The sequence below is a fragment of the Moschus berezovskii genome, chromosome 24 (genome assembly GCF_049115385.1).
Source record: "Moschus berezovskii isolate FMDL1 chromosome 24, NW_MosBer_1.0, whole genome shotgun sequence".
Classification (NCBI taxonomy): Eukaryota; Metazoa; Chordata; class Mammalia; order Artiodactyla; family Moschidae; genus Moschus; species Moschus berezovskii.
In genome coordinates this window covers 25431301-25447527 of record NC_142483.1, presented here as the reverse complement: position 1 = coordinate 25447527, position 16227 = coordinate 25431301, and the positions used below count along the sequence as shown (strand labels likewise).

The following is a 16227-nucleotide window of genomic DNA, read 5'->3' as shown; positions in this document are numbered from 1 at the left end:
GGCAAAGGAATACCTCTGCTTTTTAATATGCTATGTCTGGGTCAATGGACCCTCTAAAACCAGCCTGGCTACAGAGGCTGCTGTGACTTTACTCCCCCTTTCCATGTTACTGAAATAACCGCACTGCCCCACAATGCTTGGCCACATTTAATCTGGCCTAGCTCATGAGGAAAATGAATACTGAAAGGGTGAGATAAAGAGTATAATCGGTTGACCTTGCTTAGACTGTGTCTAAAATTCACAGTAACTAAAATAATTTAGGAGAACATAAGGGATAAGCATGCAATCTCCACAAACATCAAATATAGAAAAAACCATGTGACAGAATTCACAAAATCTAAAGAACTCACATAATCTACCTTGTAAGGCATGGATTCAAACTTCAATTTCATTCTAATGGGCTACTGCGAGGGATAAAACTATTTTAAACAAAAACCGCACACAGAATAAATGTGTAAATTTCCTCGTGATTCTCACTAAGGCTTCAATGTTTTTTCTTATTGAAACAATCAAACAAGCTCTTGGTGAAAAGATCTTATACTGATGTCAGAACAATGTAAAAACTGGAACTATTTATAATGCAAAAATTTTGTTTAAAGAAGATACATCACTTCTTATTTTTCTCATTTTGAGAAGAAGCTATGTTTCATTTGGCAATAACTCTTCTCTCATTCTCTCTGAGAATCTGCACAAAAGCAATATCTCAACTAAAATCAATTCTGAAGGATCTTTTATGAAAATGCATAATGCAGAAGACCCCAATTAAATTTTCAGCAAACCACTGCCATTTTGAGTAAACAAAGTCATCTCAGCAGGGTCACACTTTTAGCAAGAACTGCAGCCTAGAAATTAATTACTAGTGTGACATACGTCAAAACAAATTTTTAAAAGAACAGAATGCAGTTGCAACCATGTTTTACCCATTTGTTTGTATGCACAATGAGTATTCTCTGGAATATAAATACATTCATTCATTCAGCATCTCACAGAAAAATAAAAAACAGATTTATTGCCCACCTCTCTTTTTCCTGAAACCTGAGTAAATAACAAGTGTTTAGTGAGTCAGAAAATAAGTACAGAATGAAGATGGTTATTTTGAAAGGCAGAAGTCATCTTCACACAAATAACTTAATTTTGAAATATTCAGTCTGCCTTCAAAAGAAGTTTTTCAAAGATATACATCAACACCACCACTGCACTAAAGGTTATTACTTCAGAGAAATCAAAGCTTCAAATAACACGTAACAGTGCTGGTGTTTGATAAAGAAGATCGTAATCTATACTAACAACAAACAAGTAAGACGAAACAAACAAACTACCTGGGGATAAAAATTCAGATTCCAAAGAATTTCAATTTTCTGCTAGTTATGACAATATGTATTTAAATTAAACACATTTTTATAAATGAGAACATTTTAGCATCCAAGGGAAATCCAAACAGAAAACAAGGACTCAAGGAGAGGTATGCAGAGTCTCTTTTGCATTTTAATAGAAAATTATGTCCTAATCCTTTTCACAATGTATACCTATATCAAATCATCACACTGTATACTTCAAATGCCTCACAATTTCATTTGTCAATTATATCTCACACCAAAAAAAAGCCAGTCTAGGATTTTAAAAAGAAAGAAACCAATTTATGTCCCAAATCAAACAAAGACTTCTATATATATATATATAAATCAACTTTTAAACCTCAAAATAGCCTCTTCTGGGAAGGAGTATAGAGAGTTATGACTGATTTGCATTGTGTGGCAGAGGCCAACACAACATTGTAGAGCAATTATCCTTCAATCGTACAAAAGTCATCTAAAAAAAAGTAAAACAACAACAACAAAAAAAAAAGTTGCCTCTTTTATTTGAAGAAAAAATTAAAACATGTTTTCTGCAGTAATATACACACTAAAATACTTTGCTTTTTTCAACCAAAGAAAAAAAGACACTGACCACATATTGAACCTCAGAATTTCAAAGCTAGAAAGCTTCCTTCAAGGCACACAGCACTGAGAATCTCGGGCCGGGCCAGCACTCCAGTTCAGACTGAACTTCCTAATACATTGTATTTTGTCATCAGGAAGATAAGAGCTAACTGTACAATTTTTCATATAAAAACAGACTTTTGAGACACTTGTCTCCCAAAGTGCTGCTTTCATGACCATTTTATCACTCATTTTGTGTATTACAGTAATTAACTTGGATCTTACCCTTAGTAGCTATTTCTTGCTATGTCAGCTGTGGTAACACAAAGCTACAGGATGGGTCATTTAGACCATTGGGGTTGCTCTTTCAGCAGGACCAACTCATTGTACCCAGTCATCAGATTTAAGAACCAAGATAAAAGTGGACTTCCCTGTGGTCCAGTGGTTAAGAATCCACCCACCAATGAAGGGAACACAGGTTTGATCCCTGGTCCAGGAAGTTTTCACACGCCATGGGGCAATTAAGACCATGTGCTGCAACTACTGAAGCCCAAATGCTATGGAGCCCGTGTGCCCTAGTGGGCTCCATTCTTTCATCAACAGAAGCCACCACAACATGAAGCCCCTGCTCCACAACTAGCCCCAGCTCGTCACAACTAGAGAAAGCCCACACACAAACAGCCAGACCAGTCAAAAATAAAAATACAGTTTTTTTAATCCCGTGCTTTAAAAATTAAACAAAAAAAAAGACTACACAATGATCGATAATTTCCCTTTGTAATTTTTTAAACCAGTCTCTCCAAATAAACTTATTGAACAAAGTGTATCATTCTCTTACACTTCAATATTAGAAATTAAGTTAGTTACCTCTCTTAAAACAGTGCTTTTGTAGCCTCGATATAATCCTTGGATGCCCTGAAACAAATAAAAAGCCAAGAGCTCAGAAAGTCAGAATAGCAAAGACCTCTAAACAACATTCTGCATAAAGCATATTAACCTTTTCTAAAGTTTGAGTTTTAAAATATTCCGAATGACCACAATTCTCCCAGAGGTTAAAGGTCCTAAACCAGCCTAAGGTACATAAAGTTCAGGTTAGCTTCCTTTCAAATGAGAACATCTGTAATAAAATAATAAAGCTGACTACAATCAACTAAGCTTTACTAGTTTTCAACATTTTGTCTCTTGGGAAAAATACTTCAGACGCTTTAAATAAACGTATTTTCAAAAGGAAATGCACACAGAATGCTACCCTTTCATATAAAAACAGAATTCTATTTATATTTCATATTTTCAATCATCAGACATGATAAATTCATAAATAATCTCTCAAAAGTGATAAATACCTCTGGACAAGCCTTGATCTATTTAACTACCCACATGATTCAACAGGGACCATTCCCTGGACTGATCTCATTCACATGATTAAATACTCAATGTCTCATTGAGGTGACAGAGGGATCATTAAAAATAACTCTCCTAAAACCTGGACTCACTGAAATTTTCATGAGATTGATTTCCATTTAAAAAAAAGATGGCGGGGGGGGGAGCTTCTGTACAAACTATAAAGAAAAGCAGCTCAATGGTCCCCAGCCATATTGTCAGCAAGCATGATTTCTGACCCACAGTTTAACATGAACCAGTATAAGACGAATTACAAGTATATATAAATATTACAACATGGGTCACTAGTATCAGTCCATTACCACAGGTCTCTTCCATGGTCCTCAAATTCTGTAGTGATGTTTTAATACATCTTTATTCACTTTATATATTCACTATTTATTCTATTTCTGATTCCAAAAGAACGACAGGCCGATTACAATGTAGGGCACATACTTAATGGTGCATTTGTTTAGAAATTTGGAAAAGAAATAAAATTGAAAACAATGGAAAGGCAAAGATAATCTTAGCATTAACAGTTGCTATAATTGGACAATAAATTTAGCCTTAAGCTCTAAGGTTCCTAGGATGAGGGCCACAATGTTCCTATCAGCTACAATAAAATATCCTCAACACAAGAGCTTAAAAACATATTCTCAGGACTTCCCTGGTGGCCCAGTGCCTAAGACTGTGCTCCCAATGCAGGGGGCCCAGATTCAACCCCTGGTCAGGGAAGTAGATCCCTCATGCCACAACTAAGACTCAATGCAGCCATAAAAAACACACATATTCTCACCTCTTGACATAAGATGTTAGAGAAAATGTGAAATGTTCCTGAAGAAGCAGATACTTGTGCCCTCTGCTTAACTACTTCGGAAGGAACTCGAATCAGGCAGGCAACCTAAAATACATAAATTTAATTATATCCTTAAAACGAAATAATTGCTATGAAAATGGAATTTAATAAGAAAAAAATGCATAATAAGAAAAGAAAATCATAATGTACAGTGCTCACTGCAAGACATCAAAAGGGTTTTCTGTTTTTGTTTTTTAACCTAAAACACTCAGGGCATTAATGGACATGCATTGTTCTGTGGGGAACCTCCCACCTCCTGCCTCATTGCTCCAAGCACACCTGTCTATATACCCCTCCATGGGAAGGAGCTCACGTACTCATTCTGAACTCCCAGCACCTAGCAGGGCCTCTGACATTCACATGACAGCCATTTCAAACATGTCTGCTTGATGAATGAATCAAAAGTGCCTTAGCTTTACAGGAGTAATACACAATGACAGAGGCAAGACTGAAAAATCAGCTGATTACCCCAATCTTCCATTCCACTACATTCCCAGCCTCAACCTGTTCACAGTTCCAGCACCCCTGACCTCCCCACCACTCAACAGCTCTCTTGGGCCCTGCTCCAGCATTTGAGTAGACTTAGGTCCTGCCTGGTCCACACCATTTGTTGACTAGACCAGTCAACAAATAACTGTAACATCACCCTTGGGGACATGCCAGCATCAGTTACACAGCACCGCAATCTCACACTTCCAGGACTCTGCTTTCAGTAGCCCACTTATCTTTAGAGAAACAGTTAACAATAAAGAACTGGTCTTATCAGAAGGGACTCTGCCCGCTGGAGGACAGAAGTCAGCAGGGAACAGGGAGGGAGACATATAAACTGGTATTTTAAACTGCTTAATGGAAGTCCTATATTTAAGCCTCCACAGACCAAGCAGTCTGCCAAGGATACAAATTTTTTCTCCAACTTGGAATTCACACACCTGACTCTGGTGTTCAGTATTTTGCATATGGTTGGAGATTAATTTTAAAATTTTAGAATATGCATTTCATATACATGAGGCACAATAAAAAATGTGGACAATCTTTCCTCAATAACACATGCAGCAAAATGGAAACAAAAACAGGAAATTTAAGAAAACCTTACCACCAAATAGGATACTTGCCATTTTCAATCTGCAGTCTCCTAATTCCTAATCTGAAATTACTACCCAATTTGGGTATTATATAAGGCTTTGTCATTCTAATATTAAGTAGCTCTTAACATTAAGGTACAAACTGGGCTTCCCCGGTGGTTCAGCAGTGAAGAATCTGCCTGCCAATGCAGGAGACTTGGGTTCAATCCCTGGGTCAGGAAGATCCACTGGAGAAGAAAATGACAACCCAATCCACACTCTTCGTGCCTGGGAAATCCCACTGACAGAGAAGTCTGATGGGCTACAGTCCATGGGGTAGCAAAGAGTTGAACATGACTTGGTGACTAAAGAACAGCAACAACAAAGGTACAAATCAGCAAACTTTTTATATAAACAATCAAACAGTAAATATTTTATACTTTGCAAGCCACACGATCTCTGTCACTACAGCTGAACTATGCTATGGGAACACAAAAGCAGCCAAAGACAGCAATCCATAAGTGAATGGTATGACTGTGTTCCAATAAAACTTTATTTATAAAAACATGCAATGGTTTGCCAACCCCCACTCTAGGCATAAACACTAGCAAATCCTTCCTTTGTATTCAGCTTAACAAAAGCAAAGCACACACAGAACAGATGTAGGCCTCAGCAACCCCAGGACACAAGGAACAGAGATGGTATGTGATGTGATTCTAGATCTCATAGAGTCAGCTAACATGGCCTATCACCTCTGAAATGTAGCTCAGAAGTAACAGTACTTTATGTGGATGCACTCCAACTGCTGTAACAAGGATAACAAAGGATTAACGACCCCACGTCATTTTTCTCCCCAAACTGACAAGACTTACAAAACAATATAATCTACCTTGTATTTCTTCATTCACGATCACTTGAATGCTTTTTGTCTGCAAAGCTATTTGCAATTCGGGCCAGTTTATCTTTCCACCCACAGCCTCCTTTCACATTTACCTGATAAAGTTCAATAAAAACAGATGGAGCCAGATACGACACAAGAAACTGCCTGGTAAAGAAGACTAAGAAGCTGCCCTGACCTCAAAGCACCCACAGTCACATAACAAACAGTTTCAACAACACATGGCAAGAAACAGAATCAAACTTCAAAGAGGCAGAGCCAAGTATTATAGCAAATGGAAAGGAGGGGTATTTAGTCCAACTTCCAGACTGAGGGAAAATGAAAACTGTCAGATATTATGCCTTCAGAGAACCTTCCAAATGAGCAAGAATTAGCTGGTGAAGAAAGGTAAAAAGGGCATGATGGGGAGTGGAAACAGAAAAGCACACAAGTATGAAAGCAGGGTGTTCAGGGGTAACAGAGTCATCAGCATTCCACAGTGTGTACTCACCCAACCCATTCCATACCACCAAAACTTCAAGTTTAAGGTCAGAAGTAATGGGGAGTAAGACTGAACAGACGGCCGAGCAAGGAGGCCCTGTGTGCCACATAAAGAGGTTGGACTTCAATGCACAGACAGTGCAAACACTGGAAATGTTTAGGCAGAGGATCTGCAGCAGCAACATAGATGGACTTGGAGGGCATTACGCTGAGTGAAGTGAAACAAAGACAAATACACTATGATATCACTTACAGGTGGAATCTAAAAAAACCAAATACAATGAACCAGTGACTGTAACAAAAGGAAGCAGACTCCCAGATACAGAATAACTCAGTAGTTACTAATGGAGAGAGGAAGTTGGGGAGGGGAGTCACAGCAGCAGGGGATTAAGAGGCACAAACTACCAGATATAAAACAAGGGACAAGGAAAAAATAAGTGACCAGGATAAACTGTCCAAAACAGGGAACATAGCCAATGATTTACAATAATTATAAGTGGAGCATAATCTCTAAAAGTTGTAAACTACCATATTGTACACCTGTAACTTACACAATACTTTACATCAACTATGCTTCAATTTTAAAAAATACATAAAATACACACACAAAGTTTAGGCAGAAGAATGATAACCTGTGTGTGCTTTAGGGACATAACTCTGGCTGCAGCCAGTAGGAGAATACTTGGAAGATGAGACAGAATGGTAAAAGGCAAAGAGGAAAGACAAAGCAAAAGACGAGCTCTAAAGATGCTCCAACAGTTCTGAAGACGATACCAGGACGTGAATACGGTTCAGAGAAGAAGGAACTTTGAGTCAGGAGTTAAATGGAAGGACCTGGTGACTGATAAGAGGTTAATATAGTGGTGTGGTTAAATGAGACCAGGGGTCAGAGGAGGAAAACAGGTTTAGAGTTCAGACTGCGACATGTTGAGAAGTCTGTGGCACATGTACAGGGCTCTATCTGGTCAAGAAATTAGGAAGGACTGATGCAAAAGCTGAAACTCCAATACTTTGGCCACCTCATGCGACGAGCTGACTCACTGGAAAAGACTCTGATGCTGGGAGGGATTGGGGGCAGGAGGAGAAGGGGACAACAGAGAATGAGATGGCTGGATGGCATCACCGACTTGATGGACATGAGTTTGAATGAACTCCGGGATTTGGTGATGGACAGGGAGCCCTGGCGTGCTGTGATTCATGGGGTCGCAGAGAGTCGGACACGATTGAGCGACTGAAATGAACTGAACTGAACTGAACTGAAAGCTAGAAAGTAACAGGGCTAGAGATACAGACATAGAAATCATCAGCATTAAGTGGTAGCTAGAACCAAGAGAGTGAATTAAATTACCTAAGTAAAAGGCAAAACGGGAAGGTCAAAAGGTCAAGAAAGGAATTCCCGAGGAACACCCATTCTTAAAAAGCAGACAAAAAGACTTGAACAGACATATGAGAAGGAAAAAGCTGCTGCAGTGAACACTGGTCTTCTGTGGCTGCCCAGTTTTCAACCCTGTTGAAGAAAACAAAAGGTGTCAGTCACTCTTCTCCCTGGCCATGTCACCAACTTAAGCCTGTCAGTTACTCCCACCCAAGGGTCTGCATCCTGAGTGACACGGGCCAATCCGAGCCACTAGCCACATGAGTCCACAGAGCACTGGCCAAGGTGCAAACGCAACTGAAAGGCGCTGTAAACACAAAACATGTTGACGTTAGTGTCAAAAAATAACGTAAAATATCCCACTAATAACTCTTTTATACTGATTACATGTTGAAAGGTTAATACTCGGGATACGTGTGGACTGAGAGCATGTATTAAAATCATCCAGCTAGCTTTCTGTTTTTCACTTTTCTAATGTGGTTACTAGAAAATGTAAAATTACACCACTGTCCTATAGGATCTTTCTGCTGGACTGTACTGTTCTGGGGCTACCAGGAGAGCAACATCCAAGGTCCAGGGGCAGTCAGCGGGCAGTGCCGGGGACAGCATCCTCACTGCACTGACCCTAAGGTACAGACCTGACTGTGGTCCTTGCCACGGCTTCCCTTCCCATTCATTTCCCTCATTCTCCAGTGTGCCATCTATTCTAAGAGCCATCAATGTTCTAAGTCAATTACAGAATCTCTTTTGGATAAAGCAGCAAAACACCAACTAGTGCCTTGGGCAATAAACAACATTAAGTTGTCACCTAACAAGCATTTTGGTCAACATTTAGTGCAGAACCTCTACAAAGTGAGCTAGAATCCATGCTCTTTCTCTTTCTTCTCTGCCAGCGCTGGCGTATTGGCCTTTTATCCACAGGCTTGCTGCCTCATGAGTAATGTGACTCGAATATCCTCCAGCATAACCCGGTCACACAACGAGATTCCAGGCAAGAAGAAAAGGTCTCTTCTTTTTTTTCAGATGCCCCATTGTGTGACATGGCCACCCCCTTTTAGGAAGGCTGAGAATATATAGATCAAGAAAAGTTAGGGACATTGCCACCCAAAGCAAATCAAGGGAGAAAGAGAAAGCAGCAATGTCTGCCAACTTTCCAACCACCAACCTTTTTTCTCACACGATAGATCAATTTCAACTGCAAGCAACCAAGAAAGCTACTCAACAGCTGACAGTCAAGGGGACCAGAAGTCTCAGAGGGAGATTTCCAGAATAATGGGTCACGAGTCTCAACCAATGCACACATTAGGATTAGGGAAGGTCCCAAGAATGGTTTCAGTGGAGGGCTGCGCCAGGAGAGTGAATTTACACTGAATTACAGTGATTTCACAAGTGATTCAGAGAGAGAGATGGGCAAGTGTGGACAACTCCTAAAGAAAGCTGGGGGAGACATTAAGAGAGATAGTTTAGGATGGTAAAAATATCTGTAGGTAGGATGAGGGAAAGTTGTAACAGCAAGGCAGAGATTGACAATTTAGGAAAGAAATGGGATGACATGTGAAAACCCCTGAGACTATGAAAAAGGTAGAGCCAGGAGCCCACGCACATGCCTGCACCCCACAGCATCCCTTTCGTTGCACTGCCCTCAGCACAGGGTGCCATTCTGCATCCAAACCGGGCTGTTCACTCAGGACTTGGCTCCAGGAGGGGATAAGCAGTGATCTGGGTGAGGGGCTTCAGACCAAGCTGGCGGTCCCAGCTGTGTCAGTGAACTCTCAAGCATTCCCATCACCTTCCGGGATCTAGCTTTTCTTATTTGACTTGTACTAGAAATCTTCCGGAGAAGGCAATGGCAAGCCACTCCAGTACTCTTGCCTAGAAAATGGCATGGACAGAGGAGCCTGGTAGGCTGCAGTCCATGGGGTCACTACTAGTCGGACACGACTGAGCGACTTCACTTTCATTTTTCACTTTCACACACTGGAGAAGGAAATGGCAACCCACTCCAGTGTTCTTGCCTGGAGAATCCCAGGGACGGTGGAGCCTGGTCGGCTGCCGTCTATGGGGTCGCACAGAGTCGGACACGACTGAAGCAACTTAGCAGCAGCAGCAGAAATCTTCATCATACCCTTTTAGGTTTTGATTTCTATAATTTTTAATTTTTGCCCATCATACTTTTTCTTTTTTAAGCTCAAAAGATTCTCTTTATTCTCCAAATAAACTATTTCCTGACTATTCTCATACCCCCAAAAAAAGATTTCAACTGAAAATTTTTCACTTATGCCATATAGTTTTTGAAAATATACTGCTTTCTCTCATACTAAACATAAATTATCTGAGGGCAAAAACATGCATTAATTTTACTAATCAACTGGAATCAACAGGGGTGAGGCAGGGGACATGAAATGCTCTAGTTTATTTTTTTCCAAATTGATTTTAGGTTTAATCGACAAAACTGCATCTACCATTTTTTGGTATTATGTAGAAAGTAAATAAAACTACCCAAGAAGAGGGGAAATGCCAAAAATTAATCATTTCCACAGAAAAACATTACCAATACTTCAGAATTTTCTAAATACGTTTTTTTCATTTGAACTGAATAGACTATTTTTATATGTATCAATAGTTACAAAAAGAATAGAAAAACAGAGTGGGATTACAGGCGATTTTTCGCCTTTTCTGCCCACTTGCATTTTCTAAATTATCTACAATGAACATGTATGATTACTTCGTAAGTTTCTTTAACATAATTTCAAAGGGCAAAAACATTTGTTTTGAACCAAAGATTTTAAGTGAGGGACAAAATAAAATCAAAGGACTACTTAAAATACACTTTTAGAAACAATCCTACTTATTAGCCCTGAAAAAAACAACAGTTTCAATTTTAACACACACACATTAAATAGCTTACAACGAACTAAAACTGGATATAACATGTTATTTTTGGTGAGAGTGCAAACTTCTAAAGCCATATTTATAAGCCAGGATAGAAAATAAAGTCCACTGAAACTTACATGAACCTTACAGGGCAGTTCCCAGCATCTAAAACTCATTATAGAAATGAAAAATAAATAAGAAAGAGAAAAGAAAGAAAAGGGTACACTAACTCCTTGTATTTTTCAACTCAAGAGGTCAAGAGTGAAATACGACCCCAATATGTCAAGAAAATAGGAATTGTCCACTTTTGTGCCTCAGCATAAATATTTATGGAACTTCATGCTTCATAACCCTCCATGTTCTTATGTTGTATTTTTATTTCTTAAAAATACAGCAGCAGAAGAGAAATTTTGTAAAGGTTCTCAGATGAAAAACAATCTAACTAACAGAAGAGGTACAAAGCACCCAGCATGGCTTCCTGACTTCCCTAGCGTGTCAATTTTGGCCTAAGAGGCCAAAAAGTAATGCTTCTATTTCCTTCAGCAGCTCCCTTGCCTTCCATTTGGTTTTCCATTAACTCTGATCTTTCTTGGACTTGAATCTGAGCCACAAAAGAGTATTTCACTGCACAGGAACAAAAACATGTTACAGTCTCATGGCTGCACGAAAGGAAATAAAGGCAATGTCGTCTGAGGGTCTTGGGGCATATCCATTCTTCAGAGCATCCTTTCCTCAGACGCCTGGGGTTCAGTGTGAATCCATGACACAGGGAGGGTGACATTTTCATTAAAGCCCAAAATGTTGTATATGTTAAAGCTCTATCAAAAGATAAGACAAATAAGGCTTTTCGTAAAGAAAATACATGTCTCTCTCTTTTTTTTTTTATCAATGTGCAAATGCAATACTGACCTCAGGTGAATTTAATACACCAAAACTCTGATGAACTTCAGATTGAGAATGATTACAACATCAAAGTTGCTACCAAGACTTTTCTTTCTTTGACATAAATAAAAACTCTTCTGATATGTTTTTATTTTTGAAATGGGAAGCAGAATATCTTTCAGTATTCATGGAACACCAAGATGTAAAACTACAAGTCCTAAGAGTAAGTGTACAAAAGGAAAGAAAATCACAGTTGACTTCAGTCTGATACTAGGTAAAATGAGTGAAGGCAGAGAGAAAGCAGCTGCTGAAACACCCTGGTTCTTTCACTGCCCTACGCAAGCCCCACACCTCCACACATCACTTGCCAGCCATTAACAGTCTCACCTCCACCCTCTCACTCTTGAAACCCTCTTCAATCTTGCTGGGTATCATCCACAGTAATTTGTATTAACACTATCTTTTACCCAACTATTTCAACACAGTTGACACCCACAAAAAATACCTGACTTAAGACTTTTCCATAGGAAAACTTAATAAACAGCCTAAAAATGTTAATTTCATATTAGAAGCTACTTATGTCAGTATTTAACACATAAATCAATCTGAGACAGAAGTTAATGAAGGTCAGGGAACTACTTGCCCTAGAAAGCAAGGGTAAAACCCAAATCTTTTGATGATCATCTCCAGAATTTTTTCACTGAAGTATAATTGACTTACAATATTGTATTACTTTCGGATACAGCAAAGTGATTCAGTTTTATATATATATACCCTTTATCAGATTCTTTTCCATCACAGTTTATTATAAGACACTGCGTATTGGTCCCTGTGCTATACAACAGGTCTTTGTTGTTTATTTTATATATAGCTGTTTCTATCTGCTAACCCCCAGCTCCTAAGTTTTCTCTTCACCCTTTCCCCTTTGGTAACTCTAAGTTTGTTGTCTGAGTCTGTTTCTGTTTTGTAAATAACTTCATTTGTATTATTTAAATTATACACATAAGTGGAATCATGTTATTTTTCTCTGACTTTACTTAGTATGATATTCTCTAGGTCCACCATTTGGCTGCAAACGGCATTATTTTAATGGCTAAGTAATATTCCACTGTGTGTGTTGTTCAATTGCCCAGTCATGTCCAACTCTTTGTGACCCCATGGACTGCAGCACACCAGGCCTCCCTGTCCCTCCTCATCTCCCGGAGTTTGCCAAGTTCATGTTCACTGCATCAGAGATGCCATCCAGCCATCTCGTCCCCTGACGCCCTCTTCTCCTTCTGCCCTCAATCTTTCCCCGGAGTCTTCCCCAGCACCACAGTTCTTTATGGCATTACACATAATACATACATGTACATATATATGGAGAAGGAAATGGCAACCCACTCCAGTGTTCTTGCCTGGAGAATCCCAGGGACAGGGCAGCCTGGTGGGCTTCCGTCTATGGGGTCACACAGAGTCGGACACGACTGAAGTGACTTGGCAGCAGTACATATATATATACGCTACATCTTCATTCATTCATCTGTTGATGGACATGGACATTTAGGTTGATTCTACATCCTGGCTACTACAGTGATGCTATGAACACTGGGGTTTATGTATCTTTTTTAATTATAGTTTGCCCCAGATACATGCCCAACAGTGAGATTGCTGAATCATATGGCAACTCTGATTTCATTTTTCTAAGAAACTGCCTTACTCTTTTCCCATAATGGGTGCACCAATTTACATTCCTACCAACAGTGCAATAGGGTTCCCTTCTCTCCACCCCTTTCCAGCATTTACTATTTGTAGACTTTTTGATGATAGTCATTCTGACCAGTGTGAGGTAATACCTCACTGATGTTTTGATTTGCATTTCTCTAATAATTAAAAATGTCGAGCATCTTTTCATGTGCCTACTGGTCACTTAGATGTCATCTTTGGAGAAATGTCTACTTAGTTCTGTCCATTTTCTGATTGTCTTTTTTGTTGTTGTTTGGTTACTGAGCTGTATGAACTGTTTGTGTATTTTAGAAATTAAGCTCTTGTCAGTCACACTGTTTGAAAATACTTCCTCCAAGTCCACAGAAAACTTTGTTTTGTTTATGATTTCCTCTGGTGGTTCAAACGGTGAAGAATCCGCCTGCAATGCAAGAGAGCTGGGTTCGATCCCTGGGTCGAGAAGATCCCCTGGAGAAAGAAAATGCAATCTACTCCAGTATTCTTGCCTGGAGAATTCCATGGACAGAGAAGCCAGGCGGGCTACAGCCCATGGGGTCAAAAAGAGTTGGACAAGACTGAGCAACACACACTTTCACTTTGCTGTGCAAAAGCTTTTGATAGGTCCCATTTGTTTAGTTTTGCTTTGAAAGACTGATCCAGATTTTTCATTAAATATGTATATTTACATGCAGCTAATGAACTTAAAGGTTCCAGGTTTAATTATCAGCTAATTCTTCATGTTTAAACCAGCAATGCCATAATTAGTTCAACAGAAACATAAAAACTGAGCCAATCGAAGTAAAGCTGCTTTCGAACTGTGGTGCTGGAGAAGACTCTTTTTTTTTTTATTGGAGGCTAATTACTTTACAATATTATATTGGTTGGTTTTGCCATACACTGACATGAATCCGCCCCGGGTGTACATGTGTTCCCCTTCTTGAACACCCCTCCTGCCTCCCTCCTCCCCTTATCCTCCCTCTGGGTCATCCCCGTGCACCAGCCTCAAGCATCCTGTATCATGCATCGAACCTGGACTGGTGGTTCATTTCACATATGATAATATACATGTTTCAATGCCATTCTCCCAAATCATCCCACCCTCACCCTCTGCAGAAGACTCTTGAGAGTTCCTCAGCAGGGAGATCAAACAAGTCAATCCTAAAGGAAATCAACTGTGACTATTCACTGGAAGGACTGATGCTAAAGCTCCAATACTTTGGCCACCTGATGCAGAAAGCCGACTCACTGAAAGAGACTCTGATGCTGGGAAAGATACAGAGCAGAAGGAGAAAGGGTAAACAGAGGATAAGATGGTTGGATGGCATCATCGGCTCAATGGACTTGAATTTGAGCAAACTCCAGGAGATAGTGAAGGACAGAGAAGTCTAGCGTGCTGCAGTCCATGGGGTCACAAAGAGTCAGACACGACTTAGTGACTGAACAACAACAAAAAAATCTGCTTTAGATTTTGCATAGTAAACTCCAAGTGGCAAGTTAATGAGAGAGAAACAAAGAGACACACAGAAAATGAGAATTCAGGGCACGCCAAAAAAAAATTTTAAAGCACGGCTTATTTACTTGTATTTTATTCCACATTCTCAATATTCTTTCTAGGAAACAAGTTTTCAAATTAAGAATACCAACACCACCATTTAAATTCAAAACCCCTCCAACAGCTCATCTGCTTGTCAATTCTGCCATCTCCTGGTTATAAATGGAATCGCAGTTGTTGATAAAATGCAAAAAGCAATTGATACGATACTATACTACACTACTATACTATACTACTATACTATACTATACCTTTCTTGTGCTTAAGTCCCTCAGTCATGTCTGACTCTTTTGTGACCCCCATGAACTGTCCAGCCAGGCTCCTCTGTCCATGGAATTCGCCAGGCAAGAATACTGGAGTGTGTTGCCATGCCCTCCTTCAGATCTTCCCAATGCAGGGACTGAACCCAGGTTTCCTGCACTGCAGGCAGATTCTTTACTGTCTGAGCCACAGGGAAGCCGAATATCTCCCTTAGGGTTTAAATTATATCCACTGATACTAAGGTGTAAGTTCACTATGCCTTTCTTCCTTATAAGCCTCTCTACACATATACAAAGAGCCAACGAGCATAAAAAGAGATTTTTTTTTTAAGTATATGTCTTCTTTTCCCTGACAAAACTAACAAACTTGATAATCCAGACTCTACACAAAAAGTTAAGAGTCCTCTCAACAAAAATAATTATATCTTTTAGGCCCTGTATCTAGAAGTTGTTCACAGAATCTCACAGAACTCAGAAGTAAACCCCAAATGGTTCAAGTTCTTAACATTACCCAAGTAGAACGGCATCCGTCTTCAGTTCTGCACCAGTTCTGCCACTTTTAAAAGATATAAAAAGTAGAATTTGAAGGCCTAATATTTGTCTAACTATTCACTTAGCAATGGTGTTTTATTTTCCACAGCAGCTGGGAAACCTTGAGTGCATCACTATATGTCTTTGAATTTCAATTTCTTTGTTTTCTGGAACTGACAGCCCTCACAAATCTATAAAAGTCTAAGAATGTGTTCCAAAAAGCAATATGCATGACATGGGACCAGAACCAATTTTTAATAAACATTTCACTATGCTGAGCACTTCAGAAGTGTTGTATCACTTAAGCTTTACAAGAACTGTGAGTGGGGTAGCGTTAACCCAATTCTTCTAGATAAGGAAAACAACAGCTCGGTAAAGTTGTGTAAATGGCCTGCGTGCATGCGAGCTCAGTAGCTTCAGTCACTCTTTGAGAACCCATGGACTGCAGCCCACCA

At 39.5% G+C, this 16227-nt stretch overlaps 1 protein-coding gene across 4 annotated transcripts in view; it reads right to left on the bottom strand.

Moving 5' to 3' along the window:
* Nucleotides 1-16227, bottom strand: part of SLC25A26 (solute carrier family 25 member 26) — a 164980-nt gene that overhangs the window by 129217 nt on the left and 19536 nt on the right. For 3 of the 4 annotated variants that reach the window (XM_088831619.1, XM_055414282.2, XM_088831621.1), the window contains 2 exons: nucleotides 4096-4200; nucleotides 2787-2834 (listed from right to left, as the gene is read on the bottom strand). The exons of the other annotated variant lie outside the window; for it this stretch is intronic. In XM_088831619.1, coding sequence (XP_088687745.1) covers nucleotides 2787-2834; nucleotides 4096-4200 — 153 coding nt within the window. The remainder of the gene's footprint in view (nucleotides 1-2786; nucleotides 2835-4095; nucleotides 4201-16227) is intronic. 4 annotated transcript variants of the gene reach the window in all.